Below are 24,111 nucleotides of genomic sequence, written 5' to 3' on the forward strand. Positions count from 1 at the left end.
TGCCGCGGTCTAGCACTGCTTCTTATCAACGCAAGAAGTGTTAATTTGTCCCCCAGACAACAAATCGCGATGCCTCCTATGGAAGCCTGGCAGGTGTGCCGTGTTCTCTTCTCACCATATTTTGTCCTGTGTACTAGTGTTGTTGGGGTTTTTCGCATACCGATACTTTTGGTCTATCGTTGTAGCATTTGTGTTACATGCTTTTAGTCTGGTGAGAAGTGATAAATTACTTCCCATTATTTGCTGCCGCTGTTCTTCTGTAGCCTCATGACTTGACTCTATTACTACTAAGCTGGTGTTAAGTCTCTGGGTGCCAGAGAACTGTTTTTTTGTCCGTGATGTGCTTTTTCTTTTTATTTATTTATTTTTTTTTTTTTTGGAGTTTCTCAGCTTTATTTAAGGTTGTCTTTTTTTTATTTATTTATTTTTTTTCCAGATTGTCCAATGTATTTTGAAGACCTCAGCTTAAAATTTTTATAACACTGCATAGTATCCTGAAGATCTCTTGAATTTTTTTTAGTATATGCGTTACTGTGGTTTTTGTCCTTCCCGAAGGCTGCTTACAGGCAAATCTGCTCCCTAAGTGGTCTACTTTCTTACACATGAACCAAAAAGAGTTTGAGTTCCAACTCAAAGTGTACGAAGTCACACCAGCCATTGCTCCATAGATGGGAGAGGTGTGTGGGTGACATAGATGAAAACATGATGATATTTTGTTTTTCGTACGGACCAAATCCATTCAAGTAGATGCCCAACCATTTAAAGGGAACCTGTCACCAGTTTTGTCAGCTAAAACTATCATGTTATTCAGCGCCTGTTCGGTATTCCATAAATGGTTATATAACCCCCTGTATTACCCTCCCAAAATCTTTAGAAGTTCTCCCGCACTGTATGTTAATCCTGTCAGTCCGGTGGGTGTTCATTCTGTGCTCTCTATCCCTGTTTGCGATCCTCCTGCCTTGATTGATGTGGATGACTCCTCCTGCATCATCCACGTTGCCTGGTGAAATCTTGCGCCTGCACACTAAGCTTTGCACTACTGCGGGCGCATGCGCACTTATGTTTTCGGCTCTGCCCGCAGGAGAGCAAAGCGTACTGCACTGCGCAGGCAGGATTTCATCGGGCAATGTGGATGACTCAGTAGGCGTTCCCCGCATCAATCAAGGTAGGACGACCTCGAGCTGCAGCTGGGAGGAGGGATCGAGAGCACAGAATGGACACCCACCAGGCCGACAGGATTAACATACAGGCATCTACTGCGCTCATCTGATATGCTAATGGGCGCACAGTGCTTCACTCAGAGCCACGTATGTCTGCAATTTGCGGATGTGACTAACCCTAAAGTTTTAATACGGGCATGTGAACTTCAGCTGTTGGCTGAATAATCATTTGGCCGACAACTATTTCTTCTGGATCTCAAACATATAACGAAAGGAAGAAGTCCCTTCCAGACAGTGAAATGATGGCTAATTGGGCATTTTATATGCCCATCCCTTCTATCCTCCTTCGGGAGATTGTTTGCCCAAAGCGTGTGCTGCCCGAACATAATCCACGGCCGTTCACACACATAGTGTTCATGCAGGAGCTATCTTTATTCAGTATGCTAATGTGGGTGTTCAGTGCACTCTTCAGTGTGGCCGAAAGCTGAGTGCACTGTTCCACTCCTTTCAATTATCACGCCTTACTCTCTATTGATTGACAGCGCTCACTTGCCCTGAGCGTGCTTGTGTGTTCCAGCTCAGCTACTGCACGGACACTGTGTGCTCGCTCCCAGTTCAGGAAGCGCTCGCTCTGGGCAAGAGAGTGCTGGTGAGCATGAGTGGAACGGTGCACTCAGCGCTTGGCCATACCGAAGGTTACACCAAAATTTTCAAATAGTATCGAGATAGTTTTCTGTTTTTATAGGGGGCTACTTCTCCTATCTGTATGTCTGCTTGGTGATAAAGTTCCTTTAAAATTAAGGAAATATCGAAGATTTTAGATCTCGTATATGCTTTTTGTGATATTTACAGGAACATGTGTTCTCTGTGCCTCAAAAATAAATTTGAAGCAGATGATAAAAACAATTGTTGCAAATGTATGTAAAATTTGGAGATCATTTAGCATTTGCAGATATTCTGGCACATGGAAACCTTCTTTTTTTTTTTTTTTTTTTTTTAAATGAAAATATTGTATTACTAATCCGTGGGTCAGTCACCTCCCATCTCGGTATAGGATAAATATGGATTTCGGCTCCTTTTTCCTTTTTTTTTTTTTTTTTTTTTTTTTTTTTTTTTTATTTTATTTTATTTTCCAAGGCATAATGATTTCACCAAGAAGAAGGCAGATGTACAAAAAAGATGTAGCTTCTATTTTCCTATTGACAGCTTCCAAATATTTAGTATTTAATTCCAAGAGTTGCAATTAGTACAGCAAACCATGGTACTCCAAGCACACATCCCACAAGCTAATTATGTTAGCGAGGTCAGAGAAAATACATATTTTCCGGAAAAATAAAAGGGCTGTATTAGTGAGCGTGTCTCCCATCTTGGCTGTTAGATCACAGTATGTTGATCTGGAGTATAATGTGTACAATTTCACAAATTTGTCTGATAACAGGGGAGAAAAAAAAATAAAATAAAATTGGTGCGCGCGATTGTGTTTATTTTACTAACCAGTATATTCACAGCAATCACTTCCAAATATCTCCGCAGTAAAGATGTGTTAATTACAAAACAGACAAGGTCTTCTATTATATTAAATCTACTAACAAGAAGACAGCAGGAATCACACATTTAAATAGCATCATCAACCCTTCTTTTAGCGCAGTGTTTTGATCCGCGAGTTATGCGTAGACCAAAGGTGCTATTAAAAGACTGATCGTATAAAGCAGGCAGCGTTGCGCGAGCTGAATGCATTCAGCAAGCAAGCAGACCTTTAGCCGCTATTTTAACAAGACGTTAGAATTAGAAGCCATCATATACCGCCGATTCATGCGGCGGTTAATAACGAGAGGTTTCCCCAAGCTAGGCCGGGCGCTAATGGCTTTGTTAGAAATTGTCTATTCCAACAATGACCCCAAGAAGTCTCAAGGCGCATCGATAAATGAACGGAGGATAGGAATCTGGGGAGGTCTCGTATGTGGGAAGTTACCTTGGTTCTTTGAAGGGGAGGTAGCTCCTCCGCTTCTGGAAGGTTGAACAAACGATCGTTGATCCCGTTATTTCGTGAATGTATAAGGTTTTATTTTTCTTTAACTGTATCTGGAAGAATAAAATTCCCATCGTTTTTCCTAAGGGTAAACGCACACTGTGGAGAATTTCTGCTTGGATTTGTGTAATAAAGGACCATCTTACCGAGACTTTAAAAATCCCCGTCTACACAGGTATAAGTTCTTCTGTGGTGCAGATTTTCAAATCCATAGAATGTCAATTCTTGATGCAAGTTTCGTCATCTGTTTATGATGAGACTCGGCAAGATCTGCATCAAAATCGGCATGTAGCACGTGAAGATTCCCACAGCAAAATTCTCAGCAAATCTGCAACATGTCGGTGCTCTTTGCTGCAGGAATACTGAGGACACGATGCAGAAATTCCACATCACGACTAAGAGCTTGTCTCCAAGTGGATTTTCTGCCTGGATTTTTGGACGTAAAATCCACAGCAGTTCACTGTAGCGGCAAAGCGAATGAGCACTCAAAAATCTCATCCACTCACTGCAGATAATTTTCCTTGAAGAAACTGATTTGCCATCCGTAATTTCAAATCTGCAGTACGTCAACTTTTTTTTTGTTTTTTTGTTTTTTTTTTTGGCTGGTTTACTTTTCAAATTCCGTGTCAGCATGGCAGTATAATTCTTTGTAAAATGTTTTTATTCTCAGTCTCTACCCACTTAGCCTGATTGACAGCTCCTCAATGTCCCTCCTCTCTGCTGAGATCTCACACAGTTCAGTGCAAGCTGTAGCAATCAATCAGGCTGCGTGAATAGAGACCGAATATACTTGGACTATTGAGACTCGTTAAATGTTCATCTTAATGCCATTCTGACAAGGATTTTCAGAGTAAATTAACCAGTCTAATCAGGTCTAAGAGATCTATTTGATAATATATGGAGTTGGTATTGTGAAATATGGTGAGCGATCCATTATAAATAAGGATTCTATGAGTTAAGCTACAGATTTTTTTTTTTTTTCCCTTTTAATAGAGCAGTAAAACTATGTGTGTGTGTGTGTATATATTATACAGTACAGACCAAAAGTTTGGACACACCTTCTCGTTCAAAGAGCTTTCTTTATTTTCATGACTATGAAAATTGTAGATTCACTCTGAAGGCATCAAAACTATGAATTTACACATGTGGAATTATATAATTAACAAAAAAAAAGTGTGAAACAGCTGAAAACATGTCTTATATTCTAGGTTCTTCGAAGTAGCCACCTTTTGCTTTGATTACTGCTTTGCACACTCTTGGCATTCTCTTGATGAGCTTCAAGAGGTAGTCACCGGAAATGGTCTTCCAACAATCTTGAAGGAGTTCCCAGAGATGCTTAGCACTTGTTGGCCCTTTTGCCTTCACTCTGCGGTCCAGCTCACCACAAACCATCTCGATTCGGTTCAGGTCCGGTGTCTGTGGAGGCCAGGTCATCTGGCGTAGCACCCCATCACTTTCCTCCTTGGTCAAATAGCCCTTACACAGCCTGGAGGTGTATTTGGGGTCATTGTCCTGTTGAAAAATAAATGATGGTCCAACTAAACGCAAACCGGATGGAATAGCATGCCGCTGCAAGATGCTGTGGTAGCCATGCTGGTTCAGTATGCCTTCAATTTTGAATAAATCCCCAACAGTGTCACCAGCAAAGCACCCCCACACCATCACACCTCCTCCTCCATGTTTCACGGTGGGAACCAGGCATGTAGAGTCCATCCATTCACCTTTTCTGCATCGCACAAAGACACGGTGGTTGGAACCAAAGATCTCAAATTTGGACTCATCAGACCAAAGCACAGATTTCCACTGGTCTAATGTCCATTCCTTGTGTTCTTTAGCCCAAACAAGTCTCTTCTGCTTGTTGCCTGTCCTTAGCAGTGGTTTCCTAGCAGCTATTTTACCATGAAGGCCTGCTGCACAAAGTCTCCTCTTAACAGTTGTAGAGATGTGTCTGCTGCTAGAACTCTGTGTGGCATTGACCTGGTCTCTAATCTGAGCTGCTGTTAACCTGCGATTTCTGAGGCTGGTGACTAGGATGAACTTATCCTCCGCAGCAGAGGTGACTCTTGGTCTTCCTTTCCTGGGGCGGTCCTCATGTGAGCCAGTTTCTTTGTAACGCTTGATGGTTTTTGCCACTGCACTTGGGGACACTTTCAAAGTTTTCCCAATTTTTCGGACTGACTAACCTTCATTTCTTAAAGTAATGATGGCCACTCGTTTTTCTTCACTTAGCTGCTTTTTTCTTGCTATAATACAAATTCTAACAGTCTATTCAGTAGGACTATTACCTGAGTATCCTCCAGACTTCTGCACAACACAACTGATGGTCCCAACCTAATTTATAAGGCAAGAAATCCCACTTATTAAACCTCAATACAAAAAATGGTGGGGGGAACAAGAGGCGCAATAGTGCCCTATCACTAGTGACACTTAAAGTATGAGCGGTTTAATACAGTTCCACTCACCTATTCCAGTTGTGTAACCCACAACTGGCTTGAGAGCATATCACAGAATCAGCTGCTGCAGGACCTCCACCAACCATCACACGTGGAAAAAACCTTCAGAAAGTTGTGGGAAGCAACCTTCCTCAGGAATACCCCTGAGGAAGGTGCCAGGAAGGGCGCCAAAACGCGTAGGAGGAAATAAAGGAGTACACTGCTACAACATCTTGTATCCCAGGTGATTTGTGAATCTCGGCTAGCGCGGACTGCAACACACCCTGCTTCCCACAACTTTCTGAACACTTATTAAACCTGACAGGGCACACCTGTGAAGTGAAAACCATTTCCGGTGACTACCTCTTGAAGCTCATCAAGAGAATGCCAAGAGTGTACAAAGCAGTAATTAAAACAAAAGGTGGCTACTTTGAAGAACCTAGAATATAAGACATTTCCAGTTGTATCACACTTTTTTGTTAATTATATAATTCCACATGTTAATTCCTAGTTTTGATGCCTTCAGAGTGAATCTACAATTTTCATAGTCATGAAAATAAAGAAAACTCTTTGAGTGAGAAGGTGTGTCCAAACTATTGGTCTGTGTGTGTATGTATATGTATATATATATATATATATATATATATATATATATATATATATATATATATATATTATATATATAAACCTATGCAAAAAAAAAAAAAAAAGTAAATCTAACTGCAACAAAAAATCAATCCTTTTTATAATTAACATCACTTGCATTTATATTTTTATACTATGTTGTTAATATCGGAGTAAAGAGCAATCCTATTTAGGCTTTGCGTGTATTTATAACAAGAGTTTGATGCTCCCCCCTAGAATTATAAGACATGAAAACAACATTTGTGCATGTGAGGGCTCCTCGAGCGGCTCCTGCAAATGCCCAATGGGGCATTTTCCTCGTAGTTTAATTAACACCTTATTTTGCCCACAACTCATTAAAGCGCTGGACATGAATGAGATGAGTAGATTTAGTTTTGCTGTTCTGCTGTAAAAATAAATAAATAAATTACCGGGCTTCTGACTGCACAGAGAGCAATTATATCCTTACAGACGTGTCCACGTGCTGCCATATCTGCGTGTGCCTCTATACATTCATATGTCTGCGGAACAGAAACAATTTGCGCACCATTTTTGTTTCTAATTTTGCATTGCGGGTTGTTCAGTGGACTCGTTCTTGTAAGATTGTTGCTATAGTGATTATAGTGATGCCATATTTATTTGAACTTCCCCCAAAAAATGCTGTTTGCGACAAACAATCTGCTTGTAGATATGCGAATAATGAGCAGATACATATGGAAATATTGATGGATTCATGCGAATACCAAAGAAGGTCTGCATTGTGTTTTTCCAAGGCAGAATTATCACTTGGCAAATACCTAAGTGATTGAATCGGTCTTTTTAATTTTTGTGATACAAAACCAAAATATGTTTGTAAAGGTGCTATTGACATGAAATTCTCACCAGATGTCTGTAACAACCCATTCAATCCATACAGGCAAAGAAATCAAACCACAGATGTCCATAAATTAAAGGGGTATTCCCATCTCCAGTATCCTATCCTAATATGTAGACGGTGTAATAATATTAGCAATTACCTCCAATTAGAAATGTAGTATAGTTTTTCTGGTTCACTAGATCTTTCCTCATGTGCAGGAATTGCAGGACCTTAGGTATCTATGGTTACATCCAATCATAGTGACAACTAGCTGTTAGTGGTCACTATGGATACCGAAGGTCCTGCAATTCCTGCACATGAGGAAAGCGACATAGTGAATCAGAAGAACTATACTACATTTCTAATTGGAGGTATTTACTAATATTATTAGACCTACTACGTATTGGGATAGGATCTTGGAGATGGGAATATTCCTTTAAGTTATGTGTAATAATGAGAAATGACAAAGGGAAAAAGTATTGAGCAGTTGAAGAGGTGCAAAAAGCCCTGGAAGACGCATACACACATTATATACGTAATTAGTATTAAACGCAGAGAACACTGTACCACACAAAGTTTATAAGTTTTGGGACACACGTCTTGGTCATTGAACAGAAATCTTGCATTCCCATCGTCCCCGGAGTATAATGTCCGGACCCACCCGCCATGCCATCTGCCTTTACTAACATGTGTCTGATGGATGCTGGTGAAGCACTCACTGATATCAGTGCAATCCTGTAATAGGCGCCACCGGTGTAACAAGTCCATCCATGACATTTCCTCCCTCCTAAATATTTCCCCATCACTTGTGAGTGATAATATTGAGAAATGGGGAAAAAAGCACAGCAATTCGGCCATATAAAGTTGCAGCACAGGGTCACCCAGTGCTGAGGCGCATGAAAGTCACCAACGTTCTGCTGAGTCCAAACAACATGTGTCATTAAAACCAGCATAAAAAAAACCTGAGTGATTTATCATGGGTTACTATGGCTGAGCAGATGCATGCAAACCTTACATCGCCAAGCATTGGGCGAGAGGGGGGTCATAAAAGACCCTTGACCTGTAATGTGGGCTACAATGCTTTTTGTTCTTTTAGTGGATTGTTCTTGCACTTTTTGTATGGTTGAAATGTACAGATTTGGTGTTGGGTTTACCAAGGGGATACAGTAGAGTTGAGCAAAAAGATTAGCACCATGTTGGTTCAGTAGCCATGTTGGTAGCCAGTGGCCACCAGAACTCTACGGACCTCCTACTACCTGTGGCATCCCTCCGGATTACGGTAGTGGGCCACGTAACCTCACTACTGATTTGGACCAGGATCTTTTTTCTCCAGTATACAGTATAGGGTCTATTCATGAGACCTAACACGCACCCGACGATCAGATAAGCCATATGCCTAGCTATATACTAGCACATTATAATGCTAGCGTAGAGTTAAATGATATAAAATTAGTAGTGTATTAATTATTGCAGACGACTTTAACGTCCAGATGTTTATAGAAAGTTCTGCCTGTTATTTCTTCCCAGCGCTATTTCTGTACAGAGTCGGGCTCTGTGTCATAGATGGTGACATATGGGACTAATATCATGAGCACTGTCTAAATTTAAATTGTGCACCAGAGATCTGATGCTGTGCAGTCTGTTAAGTTTTCTTCTTGTTTTTTGTCGCTTAATCTTAAAGCTTAGCGACGTTAATACCGTGCATTGTACAAAGAGCGAAGACTTGTTCTTAGTCCAGAGTGGCTCTTTATAAAGTGCAGCCTTTCCGTAGACCTGGACTATGCAACTTATGGTTCTCCAGATGTTGTAAAACTACAACTCCTAGCTTTACCTTTAGATTGTTCATGTGCTGGGACTTCGGATACTTACATACGGTACATACTAGGCCTTATACTAGACTGATACTTCCTGTTATTTATAGAAGACTCTTCAGCAGTCTCATTATCATCACAGACAGGATTACAATGACAGGTGACACAGTAGATAACACTAGATCCACCATTTACACAGGTCATCTCCTCTTCCCCCTCCTGTACAATGACTGATAACACCTCAATATACAGTAGGTAACACAGGATCCATCATTCACAATGTGATGTCACAGCTCACTTCCTCCCCTTCTTATACAATGACTAAGTCTATATACAGTAGATAACACAGGATGCACCATTCATGATACATGATGTCACAGCTCACCTCCTCCTCCTATGCAATGACTGATAACACCTCGAGATACAGTAGATATCACAGGATCCACAATCACCTTCTCCTCCTGTGCAATGATTGTAAACGCCTGTGTACATACTACCATGTTTCTCCGAAAATAAGACAGGGTCCTATATTTTTTGCTCCAAAAGTAGAGTTAGGGCTTATTTTCAGTGAATGTCTTTTTTTTTTTTTTTTTCTCCATGAACAACAATCCATATTTGTCCTTGAATAAAAAAAAAAAAATCAACATTTATTCCAATCTAATCGTGATCACACACTGCACATACGGTACAGACCCGCTGGTCTCCACTTCAGTTCCTCCTGCAGCTAAAGGACCTTTGGTGACATCATGGTCACATGACTTATGTTCTCAAAGGTCGTTAAGCCGTTTAAACCTCAGACTAGAAATACTCAGGACCCCTAAGAGACTGGCGGCCCTGAGAAATTGCCCTTTTTTTGTTTCCTATAACGCTGACCCTGCATACCATCCTGTCTCCTTTTCCATTCCTCTAGACTCCTGCAGGTGTAAAAAAAAAAAAAAAAATTTGGTGACCTAATGGTCACTTGACTGTGATGTCAACAAAGGTCCTTAAGCTGTCTTAACCTCTAAAGAGAAATACTCAGGGGGGGGCAGCCTGGGCGATTGTCCAGATCTCACCCCCCACCCTCCCCCCAAACACCGGTCCTGACTGTATCTAAGTTTTATTTTTAGAGCAGGGCTTATATTTCAAGCATAATTCAAAAATCCTGTAAAATCATGCTATGACGTGTTTTTTGAGGTAGGTTTTATTGTCTAGAAAAAAAAATATAAATGACGTAGGACTCGCAATAGGTGATGTCACAGCTCGCCTCCCCCTCCTGTGCAATGACCAATAACTAGTGATGAGCGAGCATGCACGTTGTTCTGGTTTACCCGAGCATGCTCGGGTGGTCTCTGAGTATTTGGCATGCTCGGAGATTTAGTTTGTCACCGCAGTTGCATGATTTGCGGCTACTTGACAGCTTGAATACATGCGGGGATTGCCTGTTAGTTAGGGAATTCCCACATGTATTCAGGCTGACAAGTAGCTGCAAATCATGCAGCTGTGGCAACAGAAACTAAATCTCCGAGCACTTCCACATACTCGGAGACCACCTGAGCATGCTCGGGTAAACCAGAGCAATGAGCATACTCGCTCATCACTACCAATAACACCTCGATATACAGTAAATAACACAGGATCCTTCATTCACATTAGGTCATGTCACAGCTCCCCCCCCCCCCCGTGCAATGACCAGTAACACCTCCTATATACAGTAGATAAAACAGGATCCATCATTCACAATAGGTGATGTCACAGCTCACCTCCTCTTTCAGTAAAATGACTGATAACACCTCTATATACAGTTGATAACATGACAGCCACCATTCACAATAGGTGGTCACATGTTGCCTCCTTCCCCTTCTGTACAATGACAGATAACCTCTTTATATGTAGTAGAAAACAGACTACACCATTCACAAAAGGTGAAGGCACAGATCACCCGCTCCACCTCCCTTCTCAATGATTTTTCCTCTTATAGGAGCATGTTTAGATTAGAAGCTCAGAAGATTTCTATACAAACATATGATGTCAGTTCCTTTCTGCTAATGTCCGTGTCACCATCAAGAAGTAGGAAGCTTAAAGGGATTGTCCAGGATTGCGATGACTGTCTTCAGTCAGTCTATGAACTTGAATAGCCATCTTGCTTCTTCTCAGTCTTTCTGTCCTTGTAATGGAAATCTGGTGTCCTAGGACAGTCTCCCTGGTGAGCTTGTGCTTATACATAGGAGCCATCAGAACTGGCAGATGTAAGGTCCCCCCTATAAGTAATTGCCCACCCTACTGGCGATATGCATTGTACATTTTACGCTCTTTCATTACATTATAATGATTTCCGTGAAGTCATTCAAAAGAAAATTGTGAATTGTTCCCCCGCTTTAATGGTGCTTTTCCAAGCAGATAAAACAGGAGCACGTCCAAAAGTTGTACATAAGGTTTTCAAATCTGTGGGAGACCAATCATGTGCATAAAGATGACAAGGAATTGGAATCCAGAATCCGAAGAAGCACAGACTGCTTTGGCTCGGGCAGCGCTGTTCTGCATCTTCGTACTATGCTTGAATTTCATTGTGAAAATCCAAGGATATTTACCACCACGCTTACCCATAGAGTTGGTGTGATGATATTGTTTATATCTCGGGATACAAAGTCACCCTAAAAAAGCAAATGTTCCCATAGAGCCACGAGCTCTTCCCTGGATCAATATTCATTGAGGCCTGACCAGCCCCATTGACTCTTATATGGATTTTTGAGGTTTTGCTCCTTTTGACAGGTAGATTAGCATTGTCACGAGTGCTATTATTGTTCTTTATTAGTTTATAGTTTATAAGTTTATGCTTAGAACATACACTGCCCTTCACCTCTCCAAACAAACCTATTTCAACACCCTCATCACCTCACTGTCCAATAACCCGAAACATCTCTTTGACACTTTTCATTCTCTACTCAACCCAAGAGTACAGGCCCCAATCACGGAGCTCCGAGCTGACGATCTGGCCAATTACTTAAAGAAAAAATTGACCAGATTCGACTGGGAGACAATTTCCTATCACCTCTTACCATGCACCGTCCTCCCTCCCCCACTCCATCTAGCTCACTCTCTGATTTTGAACCAGTCACAGAAGAAGTAGTAAGCAGGCTCCTTGCATCTTCTCGCCCAACCACTTGCCCTAGTGACCCATTTCCGTCACATCTCCTCCAGTGCCTTTCCCCTGCTGTCACCCCTCACCTAACTAAAATATTTAACCTCTCTCTCTTCTGGTATCTTTCCCTCCTCATTTAAGCATGCCATCATACATCCACTACTTAAAAAAACCATCCCTCGACCAAAACTGTGCCGCTAACTATAGACCTGTCTCTAATCTTCCCTTCATCTCTAAACTCCTGGAACGCCTGGTCCACTCCCGTCTTATCCGTTATCTCTTTGATAACTCTCTTCTCGACCCTCTCCAATCCGGTTTCCGCTCTTTACACTCTACTGAAACTGCCCTCACTAAAGTCTCTAATGATCTACTAACAGCTAAATCAAATGGTCATTACTCCATGCTAATTCTCTTGGATCTCTCTGCAGCATTCGACACTGTGGATCATCAGATCCTCCTCACTATGCTCCGTTCCATTGGCCTCAAGGACACCGTTCTCTCCTGGTTCTCCTCCTATCTCTCTGACCGCTCCTTTACTGTATCTTTTGCCGGTTCCTCCTCCTCTCACCTTCCCCTTACTGTTGGAGTTCCTCAAGGATCGGTTCTAGGCCCCCTCCTCTTCTCCTTGTACACTGCCCCTATTGGTCAAACAATCAGTAGATTTGTTTCCAGTACCATCTCTATGCTGATGACACCCAATTATACGCTTCTTCTCCTGACAACGCCAGCCTTTCTAGAAAACACCGGCGATTGTCTAAACGCTGTGTCTAACATCATGTCCTCACTATATCTGAAACTGAACCTGTCAAAGACTGAACTCCTGGTGTTTCCTCCCTCTACTAATGTACCTATACCCGACATTGCCATTTCCGTGTGTGGTTCCACTATTACTCCCCAGCAACAGGCCCGCTGTCTTGGGGTCATACTTGACTCCAAGCTTTCCTTTTCCCCCCACATTCGATCACTGGCTCGCTCTTGTCATCTGCACCTCAAAAACATTTCTAGAATTCGACCTTTTCTTACTTTTGACTCTGCAAAAACTCTTACTGTTTCTCTTATTCATTCTCGTCTCGACTATTGTAACTCTCTTCTAATCTGTCTCCCTCTTACCAAACTCTCCTCTCTCCAATCTGTCTTGAATGCTGCAGCCAGGATCACGTTCCTCACAATCGTTACACCGATGCCTCTACCTTGTGCCAGTCATTACACTTGCTACCCATCCACTCCAGAATTCAGTATAAACTTATTACCCTCACCCACAAAGCCCTCCATGGCTCAGCACCACCCTACATCTCCTCCCTTGCTTCAGTATCAACCCGCGCCCTCCGTTCTGCTGATGACCTGAGGTTAGCATCCTCAATAGTCAGAACCTCCCACTCCCGTCTCCAAGACTTTACACTTGCTGCGCCAATTCTTTGGAATGCAGTTCCCAGGTCAATACGATTAATCCCCAAAATTTTAAACGTGCCCTGAAAACTCATTTATTCAGACTGGCCTATCGCCTCAGCACATTAACCTAATCTATCCCTGTGTGGCACAGCCAAAAGTTTTACCATAGCCAGGTTCCCCGCATCATGTTCCCACATGCTTTATGCATCCATTAGCCCTCTGTGTCTGTACTGTTACACACTTAACATTATGGCTGGTCCATACAATCAGGGCAACTGTTACCTCCCACCTTTCGTGTCTACCTCTTTCCTCATAGACTGTAAGCTTGCGAGCAGGGCCCTCATTCCTCTTGGTATCTGTTATGATCTATGTGATTATTGTTATGCTGTAATGTCTATCGTCTGTACAAGTCCCCTCTGAAATGTAAAGTGCTGCGGAATATGTCGGCGCTATAGAAATAAAATTTATTATTATTAAAAAAAACATGAAACCTCATAATTGCCAATACACCATTTTCCAGCAACCGTAGGGGAACATATTTTATGGTGACATTGTTGTCCGGTGCTGCCCAAGACTGGGGTCATTAGACAAATAAGCTAGGCCCGAGTCTGAGAAACCTCTGATCCCGAATGTTGGACCCTTCAGTCACTATTTTGAAGAGCGATTGGGGAGGACTTCCGACTTCTATCAATCAACTCGGGGTATCTGTAGCGGGAAACCAGGGCTGTTAGTAGACTAAGGCCGGGGTCTCGCGAGCGCAATGCAAGAAACTCGTGCGAGTCTCTCGCATCAATACCCGGCACTGCCGCTGGCGGTTCAGACCAGAGCGTTCAGCTGCGTAGAAATACATGCAGCCGCACACTCCGGTCCCGAGTGCCTGGTATTGAGGCGAGAGATTCGCACAAGTTTCTCGCATTACAGTCGCAAGTGAGACCCTGGCCTAAAGCTGCCCATATCAATCCAGCCGCCACGGGAACTGCAAACATTAAATTGGTGGTGGTGTCCGGTGTCGTACCCCTCCACCGCCACCACCACGAAACTTACATTGAAGAAGTACCCTAGGGGAAAAAAAGCATTTATATGTATTCTACCAATCCGCACTTGAAAAAAAAATGTCTGCTTCAGCACCATTGCTCCAGTGGTCATCACTTGTCCGGCAGCAATGACATCATATCTCTGCAGCCAGTTGCTTCTATGATAAGTGAACAGGTCATTGCCTTCCGCCTTGTCAGTTTGTTTAAGCTGTGCGCATGTAGAGTAGGTCGGAAAGTCAGCTAATAGGTGTTGTAAATGTTTGACTCGACATTCTAAAGATTTGCCCCATTTATCAGAATAGTGTGAACAACGTCGATAACTCTGGGGCCGTCTCGTCAAATTTTGCACTGTCTAAGGCTGTGTGCACACGCTGCGGATTAGGTGCGGATTCTGTAAAATCCGCAGGTGAAACCGCAGGTCAAAATACCTGCGGATTGCTCTGCGGTTTTGCCCTGCGGTTTTTCATCTCCTCAATGGAGGAGATGGCAAACCGCAGGAGAATCCGCAGAAAGAATTGACATGTCAATTCTTTCTGCGGATTGAAAACCGCAGATAATCCGCGCGGAAAATTCCGCACCGTCTGCACTGCGGTTTTTGATTCCCATAGGGAATCATGGTACTGTACACCGCAGTAGAAACTGCTGCGGGTCCGCAGCGGCCAAAACCGTTGCGGAACCGCAGCAAAATCCGCAGCGTGTGCACACAGCCTAAGAATTCAGGTATTTACACGTTAAATATTTGCTGCAAACATTTCTGCTGCAAAAACCGTGTCTCTTGGCAGGAAAAAACGCAGCGTAAAATTTGAGCGGTTTTGCAGCATTTGCTTGCGTCTTTCCCGTTTATTAGAATCAGTAAAAATCTGCATGGGAAAAAAATAAGCAACGTGAGCATATGACTTAAGGAATCTCATTCACTTTGCCGGGACTAGGAAATGGCTTCAGTATTTGTGGCAAAACAGCGCAGGAAAACGTATTAAATGCTTATCGTGTGCACATACACGTAGGTTATGCTCACACAAAGCGTTTTTGCTGAACCTTTTTCTGCAGCCAAAACCTGTTCTCTTGGCAGTAAAAACACCATTCAAGTCTCGCATTTTTCCAATGTTTTTGATGTCTTTCCTCACCTCGATTTTTGGGTGCGGACTACGTTTACTTTATCTACGATGCGCGTTTAATAATGTTAGTTTTATTCAACAAATATGCCAAAAAAAAAAGTTTCATTTTTTTGCATATTTTTTTTTTTTTCCCCATTGCTGTCCATGGGTAAAAAAATACACAAAGTGTGGATGAGATTTCTGAAATCTCATAGCATTCGCTGGTACTGTTAAAAAAAAAAAAAAAAAAAAAAAAAATAGCTTTTAGTTTGCATAAAAAAAGCCGTAAGAGAAAAACCGCTGCGTGTGAATGTAGCCTTAGATTGGATTTGATAAAATTACTTTGTGTTCTTGGTATTGATTTACTTTTTTGACCTTCCTGCCACGAGAGCTCATATTTGTCGGACTTTGTTCTTTTGAAGACGAGATCGTCCGTCCCGTAAGAGCTGCATTGGTATTTAGGGAAAACGGCCAAAGAGAAAAAAACCAGATTGTCAGCCGACAGACATGATTGGCCAGAATTTCTGAAAGCCATCTGATTTGGAGAATTGTTCCTCGCTGGCTATAATTTTGTTGTCATGTCACATATCTTCCTTCTGTAATTGATGTGACAGGGCTGGGCCCGGACCCGCTCCCCGAGCTTGTGCTCACTTTCTTGTTGAGCCTCTCGCTGACATTGAAGATAAGATGGCACTCGGGTGTCTCCTCTGCAGAAAGCATCAACCATAATCCGTAATTCCCTGAAAAAAAAATCAGCTTATCCATACTTATTTTTATATATGGATGTAAAAAACACAGTTATTTGTTGGGGGGGGGGGGGGGGGGGGGGGAGTTTGTTCTTTTTTGTTTTCTTTTCTTTTCTTTTTTCTTTTCTTTTTTTTTTTCCTTCCAGAGCGATATAAGTGTCCTGATGGTTCCCACAGCGGGGGGCGGTTTTTTATTAATATTGTAATTAAATGAGTGTTGGGAGCGGCGCCAAGATTTATGCAAGCGGATCGTGCAGTGACCACTGTTGTTCATTTCTAGAGTCCAAGCAGGAATTGACGTGACAGGTTTTTGTTTTTTTTGTTTCTTTTAACAGGTTGTTATTGACGCCTTCAGATTAATCAATGCCAACATGATGGTTTTGGGACACGAACCAAGGCAAACCACTTCCAACCTTGGGCACTTGAACAAGCCGTCTATACAGGTAGGTCAATGGGAACAAAGGAGCGGTAAATGAGGCACGCTGCCGACGGCAAATATGTATTCACACATGAGAGATCACTGTTGTCATTTTTTGCATAAAAATATTTAAAAAAATGACTATTTTTATTCAACTTTTTGCAGTACCATAGAGATGTGAGATATGGATTGGCACAAATAAAAAAACAAATTTAATAGCATATAATGTTTGCCTAAACAGAAAAGCATACATATTGAAATATTTTCAAATGAAAATTATTATTGATGACTTGTTCTTAGAAGTTGACGTGAGTGTAAGCAAAGGTGCAGTACCAGAGCGTAGCCACTACACTTTATATGGCGCTGTGGTGCACCGCCTTCTTACGCCGTTTACATCCAGCTGCAGACCGCTAATTGGTTGGGGTGGCGGATCCCAACCGATCTGATAATGATGACCTCTCCTAAGGGCGATGGCAGTATAAATCGGACCACAATGCTCAGGCTGGCCAACGACTCTCCTGACTTAAGTGTTTCAGCTGCATAGAAATACATGAAGCTGTCATGCTTGGGTTGGAGCAGCCGACCAGTCTGACCTCAGTCCAATTTATACGGGAGTGAATATAGAAGTCCTGGAAAATTCCTATGATTTAGAGGACTGGCCAATATGGACATCCTCCAGATAGTATAGCACTCCTAGCTAGTGAGGGAGTAGCAGCAGATAAGTGGGGATGTCTAAAGCCCCCCAGTACACATTAGATGAATGTCCATCAAGTGATGGTTCGGCCAACAGCTCTCCCGTTTCCACCATATTCGGCGATGCTCAGCTCGGCAGAGCGTTCCTATGTTCTCAGTGAGAGCCGCTGACAGACAACATAAGGATCTGCCACCGATATTCAGAAGCATGGATCCTTCTCTTTCTGCGCTCATCTGTCAGAAGAGAGTCGGGAGGCCCCATATACAAATTAGTGTCGACGGCTATCGGCGGGTTCAGCTGAGTTTAGTCTAATGTATATTGAAGCCTTGGGCTGCGTTCACACATGACAGCAGTGTTCCATTTTTCTTACCTGATCATAAAAGCTGCAATGTTTGTGTTGCATTTTTTGGGAAATCGTGGCAAAAATTATGCATTTCTTAACACAGTTGCTGCAATAAACTGCACTGAGCCTACAACGTGTGAACGCTGCCTTAAGAGTTCAAAGGGACTTTTACTTTATTCCTAATCTCCATGTTGACCCCGGCCTAACGGGGTTAACAAGAAGTGTATTACTCTAATAATGTTACTACGTTTTCCTCATTCTCTCGCTTGGCGTTTTGCTTTTTTTCTGCTCTAATGGACGGCAGTGTTGACTAAACCACCAGAAGAGGCCTCTGAGTCGGCCTTCATCCCTCCCCATGGTCCCGTACGTTAGCCAGACCAAGCAGAGCTGCTGCACCCCTGCAGTGTCAGACCACCTCTTGTTGTCATAGCACATGTTTAGAGACCGGGCAGTATATTATTGTATGGCTCCGATGCGTCCAGATTGGTGTTTGGCACACAAGTCTCGATTAAGGGTGCGAATAGAGTAAGATGCCCCTAATTCATTAGAGGTGTTCCCATATAACTGCAAAAAATAAAAATCTCTGAGAGACTAGGGAAGAATTATTAGTTGTGTGGTGCTGCGGTGTGCGTTCCATGTTGGAGCGCATCGGGAGTACCTCGTACCTCCTGTTCCGTTGCGGATCATGTGCGACATGCGCATGGTCGGTCGGTATACGTCCTCACATATACTTGTGAAATTGCCAACCACAGAACAAAATCTCTTGCACAATGAATACATATATATTGATTGGTCTGATTTGTTTTACAGGGAGGGGGAATGAGCATACATAATATATGATAAAGAAAGTAAACAGACAGAATGTAAATTAAGATAAGATAATCCTTTAATCGTCCCACCATGGGGAAATTCAGAGCATTACAGCAGGAACAAGTACAGATGCATAAAGGCATTACATTGACAGTAGGTGGGTACATATACGAAGGAAAAAAAAAAAAATTAGGTGTAATATGCTGATGCCTTATCGCAGGGTTCCCCAACTCCAGTCCTCAAGGCCCACCAACAGATCATGTTTTCAGGATTTCCTTTGTATTGCCCAGGTGAAGCAATTATCACCTGAGCAATACTAGGGAAATCCTGAAAACATGACCTGTTGGTGGGCCTTGAGGACTGGAGTTGGGGAACCCTGCCTTATCGCATCAAGAAGTTATAGCCAGATAAAATCCCCAAAATAGAGGCCATAAAGATACAATGGAATGAATATAGGGTTAATGTTCATATTCCCCCCCATAAGAACTAATTATTAGTTAAGGGGCAGAATAGTGGCAAAAATCAAGTGAAAAAAGGAAAAAATATTATTCCCATCTCCAAGATCCTATCCCCAATATGTAGTAGGTGTAATAGTAATATTAGCATTTTTCTCCAATTAGAAATGTAGTATAGTTCTTCCAATGTGCTATGTAACTTACCCTGTGTCAGGGATTGCAGTAGCTTAGGTATCCATGGCTGCGACCCCCTGATATAGTGACAGTTAGTGCTTAGTGGTCATAACTAGAGATGAGCGAATATCTTCGGCTCCCTCCTTATTCGGCAAGCTATAGCGCTTACCGAAGAAGCTGCATCAGGAACCCGGGTACCTGGAGCGCTGCCGATGATCAGCTGCATGTGTAGCGGCTGTGTGACAGTGACAGCACATGCATGGAGAACCTGTTTGTTGTGATTGTCACACAGCCGCGACACATGCAGCTGCGGCACCGAACAGCCGATTATCGGGAGCGCTCCAGGTAACGGGGTTCCCGATGCAGCTTCTTCGGTAAGCGCTGTAGCTTGCCAAATAAGGAGGGAGCCGAAGATATTCGCTCCTCTCTAGTTATAACTACCGTATGTATATCTTAGCTGCTGCAATGCCCTGCACATGAAGTAATAGACATAGTGAATCAGAAGAACTAAACTACATTTCTAATTGGAGGAATTTGCTAATATTATTATTGCACCTACTACATGTTGGAATAGGATCTTGGAGATGGGAATTCCCCTTTTTAAGGATTTTAGCTCCTCTTCCAGCTGACGTGCGTCACTTTTCAATGAATATCTAGGGCCCGTATACAGTCAGGCCCCTTTTTCTCTAGATTCTGTAAATTGTGAATAAAGGTAACACACCATTTGCTGTTTATTGTACCTCTATACCGGGCGGCACACTGACACCCCCCCCCCCCCCCCCCTGCTAATTTATCTATTGTTTACCCACTCCATTCCATAATTGGTTACCTGACTGTGTCACATACTTAGGATGATATTGGTACAACACCTAGCCACCTTCCATCCCACCACTTAAGTCCTGCCTAAACTTTATTTCTTTTTGTTTTATTTGATTGTTGGCTTCCAAAATTATACTTTTATAGCTGTAAAACAAAAATTTGTGGCATTTATATTTTGCAATTGACGCAATTCTGAACTTCTGGGCAAGAGCTCCTGGGGTGCACATTGCCAAATTCATATTTCCCAGGTGGCATACAGTGGCAGCCATGAGATTTGCCAATTATTGCGAAAGATCACAGCTCTGATTAAAAGACCTATATTTACAACATGTATATAGCTATTATATATTAGTTTTAATGCCTCATTTGTTATAAGTGTGATCTTCAGGAGTACACCTGTCCCCGGCCTCCTGCCTGCTGTAGAGGCGCGCTCCTGATTGACAGTTCTGGCCAGCAGCATGGTTACGCCATTGGCCCTCAATCATGTGCTCTCCTTTTCTGCAAGGAAGATCTGCCCAACTTTACAGCAGCGCTTACAATCTCTATATCACAGAGCCCTCCTCGCCTAGTACACCTGCCACCTCTTATATGCTGCAGAAGAGGCCGGTAACATAGGAAACAAACAGTACACAGTGAAACTAAAAATCACCCCCTTTGTGAACGGAGATGGATTTTTTTATTTTTTTTTTTACGAAGAAGTGAATTGCAAAGTTTTGTTGTTATTTGTTTTTACAATTTTAGCTATTTATCATGATGACAATTACCCCTTTATCAGGTGTATTGAGTTATCGCACAGACATAGAAAAAGGGTTGTAAGGGTTAAGCACTTTTGGAAGAAAGTGTATAAAGTGAAATACATAATTAACCACTATCCTTTTACATTGTCGTAATCGTTGATCTCTGGAATATTCCGTAGTGTATAAAAATAATAAGTTCCCACATTACATCACAGTATTATTTTTTTAAAATTTTTTTCATAATTTTTTATTTTATTTTCAGTACTGCAGAAAATAAAATTGGGTAATCCTTTTCCTTAGTGGCTTAATAATGCCTCCTCTGTGGAGCTGAAATCCTAAACCTGTGTTGTTGTAGATGGAGCCCATAGTCGGGGGATTTGTGGCTTTCACGCTATTGTTGAGGTCTGGCGATATCCCATTTATTTTTGGAAGTTTGGAGTCCTTGCATTTTTGTTTTGTTTTTTTTTAGGATTTGTTTTGTGCTCTTTTCTTTCTTGCCATCATGTAGATTAAATGAAAAGAATGAAGTGCCGTAATCGGGCTCCATACCCTGCACTATTATATGTAAGCACAGATTGTCTTGATGTTTTTAAGTGAGGCCGGACAAGTCCATACTTGCTGCTTTCCAGAGAATACAATACACCGGACCCTTTAGCCACAGATAATGACCTTCAGCGTAAACATTTCGCTCCTTCATTATCACTCAGAAGGGTTGAGACCGTTCTGCACTTCGCCGTTGCACCTCAGGTTCTACTAATTGAACATAACAAGCGCCTGCTTTTGCCATGTTAAAATAATTAGTCTTATTTCTTAATTTTCATAATTGTTATCTCTACAAGACAGTAATTAGGCTGTAAAAGATCTGCCAGAAACTTATTTCCAGTTTTCTTTTCTTTCCTCTCTCTCTTAGCGATATGTTTATTGTGCATTCATTTTATATAGATGTTTAGGAGGCAAATACCCAGAAACTAGAGAGTTTATTAGCAGTGCATGCTACAGTCGTCGTCTATAGACAGGATGTCATACGTATGGTACAGGCGTATGGATCAGGAGCTGAGCCTGCTCCATATAGTTTAGGCGCTGGCAGTGTTATACAGCCGGCACCTGCCTCTAACTCCAGCAGTTAGAGTGGTTTCCATTCACTGTTCTTTAACCACATAAATTTCAGTATCGGCACCTGTTTCCCCCACAACACCCCAGTAGGGTGCATATGGGATGTCATGCGAGTCTCAAGCCTGCTGAAGACCCCTGTCGCCAATATCTTTGGTTGTTGCTGTGGCTGGGCTTCTTGGGAGATCGGTATTTTACTATTCTGCGATGGTGTGGTAGCGATCCAAAGACTTCACTTTTAAGTCCCCTATGGGGACTAAAATATTAAGTGAAAAGTAATAAAACTAAAAGGTTAAATCACTCCACTCTTCTCCATCAAAACATGAAGGAATTAAAAAATAGACATATCCAGTATCGCCGTGTCTATAAAAATCTGATCTATCATAGAATAAAATTGTTTAACCCATAACGTTAAGGACATTAAAAAAAGAAGACCTCAAAGCACCTGAATGCTTGTTTTTTCTCCTTCAAAAAATGTGATAAAAATGATCACATTTATATGCGCCAAGTGGTACCAATAAAAACCATCGCTCCTCACACAAACATCAAACCTTCATACAGTTCTATTGATTGACTGCTCTCCCAAAATGGCAACACAGACTAAAATGTTTTTTTGTTCTTACAAAGTATAAATCTTTTTTTTTTTTTTTTTTTTTTTTTTTTTTACCGTTTAAAGTAATAAAAAACCCTGTTTGGTAACCCCCATAATCATACTGACCGTTAGTCATGTGTAAACAAAAATCCCAGTTGCATTCTAGATGCCAGGGTGGTTAGGGTCCCGTTACACATAGCGACGCACCAGCGATCCTGACAACGTTATGACCTGGTTAGGATCGCTGGTGTGTCGCTACATGATCGCTGGTGAGCTGTCAGAGGCAGACTCACCAGAGATCAGGACTAGCGAGGACACGGATAACTAAGCGCGTGCGTTGCTTAGTTACCCGCTGTGTACCTTGGATAGCAGCTCCCAGCACAAGCACGCAGGTATCCAGGGTACACAGCGGGTAACTAAACGACGTGCGCGCTTAGTTACCCGCTGTTTACCTTGGATACCAGCTCCCAGCGTCTGCTTACAGCGCTGGGAGCTCGCTGATCGATGGTCTCCCGCTGCCACACGCAGCGATGTGCGCTGGTCAGCAGGAGACCAACGATCAAAAAATGGCCCAGGACATTAGAGCACGATCAGCGATACCCAGACGGGGGGGCCGGTCACTGATAAGTGTCACACACAGCGAGGTCGCTGCTGAGGTCGCTGTTGCGTCACAAAACTTGTGACTCAGCAGCGATCTCGCTTAGTGTGACGGGGGCTTAACACTGATTGCGACCTGCCCCAAACAAGGAAAAATCAACTCCAAATAACATAGGAAAAAATAGGAGGAAGCAGGAGTATCACATACTTATAGTAAAAAAATATATAAACGTTATTTAAGTATTTTTATAAAATGACAATCAAGGGAAATGACGAAGTACAAGAACGGACACATACAAACAGAGCACTTAACCTGTCTCTGGAGGTTTTTTTTTCCTCCTCCTAGTGTCGGCCTCTTTCACTGTCTGTGTGACATCAGGTGCCAGGCAAGGAAATCCGACTACTGACCAAGCTAAAGAGGCTGGTGCTTGAGGTTGAGCCTCGTTAAGGGCTTTGCCATGCCCAAAGCACTTAATGCTGCATTTACATGTGACATTTAACAAAAAAAAAAACCCACAAATTACCCGAATGTAGCAACAGATGAAAGATATAAAAGTGTCAGTGGATTTGGTTTACAAAGATCTACATGCCCATATATGAGGTTTGGGGGGTGTTGATCTTCTGAACAGATTCCTCTTAAGGGATTGATGTGAAAGTTGAACGAGTCTTAACCAAACAGTTGAACTCTAGGAAAATAATATTTCCAGTCTTTACTGTATCTGTAACCTTTTATCTGATGCCAATTTGTTTTTCCATAGGCTTTAATTCACGGTCTGAACAGACATTACTACTCTATAACCATTAACTACAGGAAGAACGAACTGGAACAGAAGGTGAGTGTTCCTACTGCCGTTACCGAGTGTTATCTGGGTATGCGTTCATCCCGCTACAGAAGACCATGGAAAGAAGTGCAGAGCCACGTGCGCTGGTTTTTATTAAGGGTACGTGCACACGCTGCGGTTTGGGGTGCGGATTTGGGCACGCGGATTTTGTAAAATCTGCAGGTGAAAAGACCTGCGGTTCTGCCCTGGAGTTTTTCATCTCCACAATGAAGGAGATGGCAAAC

The 24,111-nt window shown here is 42.3% G+C and overlaps 1 protein-coding gene across 1 annotated transcript in view; it reads left to right on the forward strand.

Moving 5' to 3' along the window:
- Positions 1-24,111, forward strand: part of PSMD14 (proteasome 26S subunit, non-ATPase 14) — an 86,047-nt gene that overhangs the window by 54,330 nt on the left and 7,606 nt on the right. Inside the window, exons 7-8 of the mRNA XM_073545731.1 lie at positions 16,632-16,739; positions 23,804-23,878. Of these exons, the coding sequence (XP_073401832.1) occupies positions 16,632-16,739; positions 23,804-23,878 (183 nt within the window). The remainder of the gene's footprint in view (positions 1-16,631; positions 16,740-23,803; positions 23,879-24,111) is intronic.

This window comes from Dendrobates tinctorius, unplaced genomic scaffold, assembly GCF_039654945.1.
Source record: "Dendrobates tinctorius isolate UK_male_01 unplaced genomic scaffold, ASM3965494v1 ptg000143l, whole genome shotgun sequence".
Classification (NCBI taxonomy): domain Eukaryota; kingdom Metazoa; phylum Chordata; class Amphibia; order Anura; family Dendrobatidae; genus Dendrobates; species Dendrobates tinctorius.